This window comes from Montipora capricornis, chromosome 7 (genome assembly GCF_036669925.1).
Source record: "Montipora capricornis isolate CH-2021 chromosome 7, ASM3666992v2, whole genome shotgun sequence".
Taxonomy (NCBI): domain Eukaryota; kingdom Metazoa; phylum Cnidaria; class Anthozoa; order Scleractinia; family Acroporidae; genus Montipora; species Montipora capricornis.
The window spans coordinates 22,781,456-22,782,039 of record NC_090889.1 but is presented as its reverse complement, the minus strand read 5'-3'; the positions used below and the strand labels follow the sequence as shown (position 1 = coordinate 22,782,039).

Below are 584 nucleotides of genomic sequence, written 5' to 3'. Positions count from 1 at the left end.
TTTGCCAAATTCCAGGTATACATATCTCTGGAAGTTCCCGAATCAGCTTGAAAGCTTGGAAAGTCCGAAACGGGTGCACCTTTCGCTTCCTTGTCGTTTGGAGAGTCTGATGGTGAAGCAGGCAACTTTAACTCAAGTGAAAACAGCTTTTCAGGACTTCCGGCTAAATTTCGCTCGTAACTTACAGCGCTCGTTAATTTACAATTTTTCCGAGAGCATGCCTGTGTGACATCAATTGGAAAACTTTTTCCCACCTGCTGATCTTGCTCAGCTGTGTTTCTCTTGTTTGGCGTATAACACAATGGGAGTAACGTGGAAGTGTCATTCTCTTCTTCAGATATTGACATCTTCAATAAAATACAGTGGCACCTCTTCTTGTGTTTTTTTGTGTGTTAACTTAACAGAAGCGGGTTCAGCTCTGGTGCGGTTCCTGATTTACATAAAAACCTTCCAACAACTGATTGTCTGAAAATTGTGGGTGTGATCTTTAAATTGAAAATATGTTATTCACGTGCCTTCTTTAACATTTATATGTTTTTTGCCGTGTCATCGTAAATTTTAGGCGTTTACTTGGTTAAGAATAA

At 39.7% G+C, this 584-nt stretch overlaps 1 protein-coding gene across 1 annotated transcript in view; it reads right to left on the bottom strand.

Moving 5' to 3' along the window:
• The window catches only part of LOC138055785 (serine/threonine-protein kinase PAK 3-like), a 15,928-nt gene extending 15,581 nt beyond the window's left edge, over positions 1-347 (bottom strand). The window contains exon 1 of the mRNA XM_068901657.1: positions 1-347. This exon is cut by the window's left edge and continues 61 nt beyond it. Within this exon, the coding sequence (XP_068757758.1) occupies positions 1-347 (347 nt within the window).
• Positions 348-584: the final 237 nt, after the last annotated feature.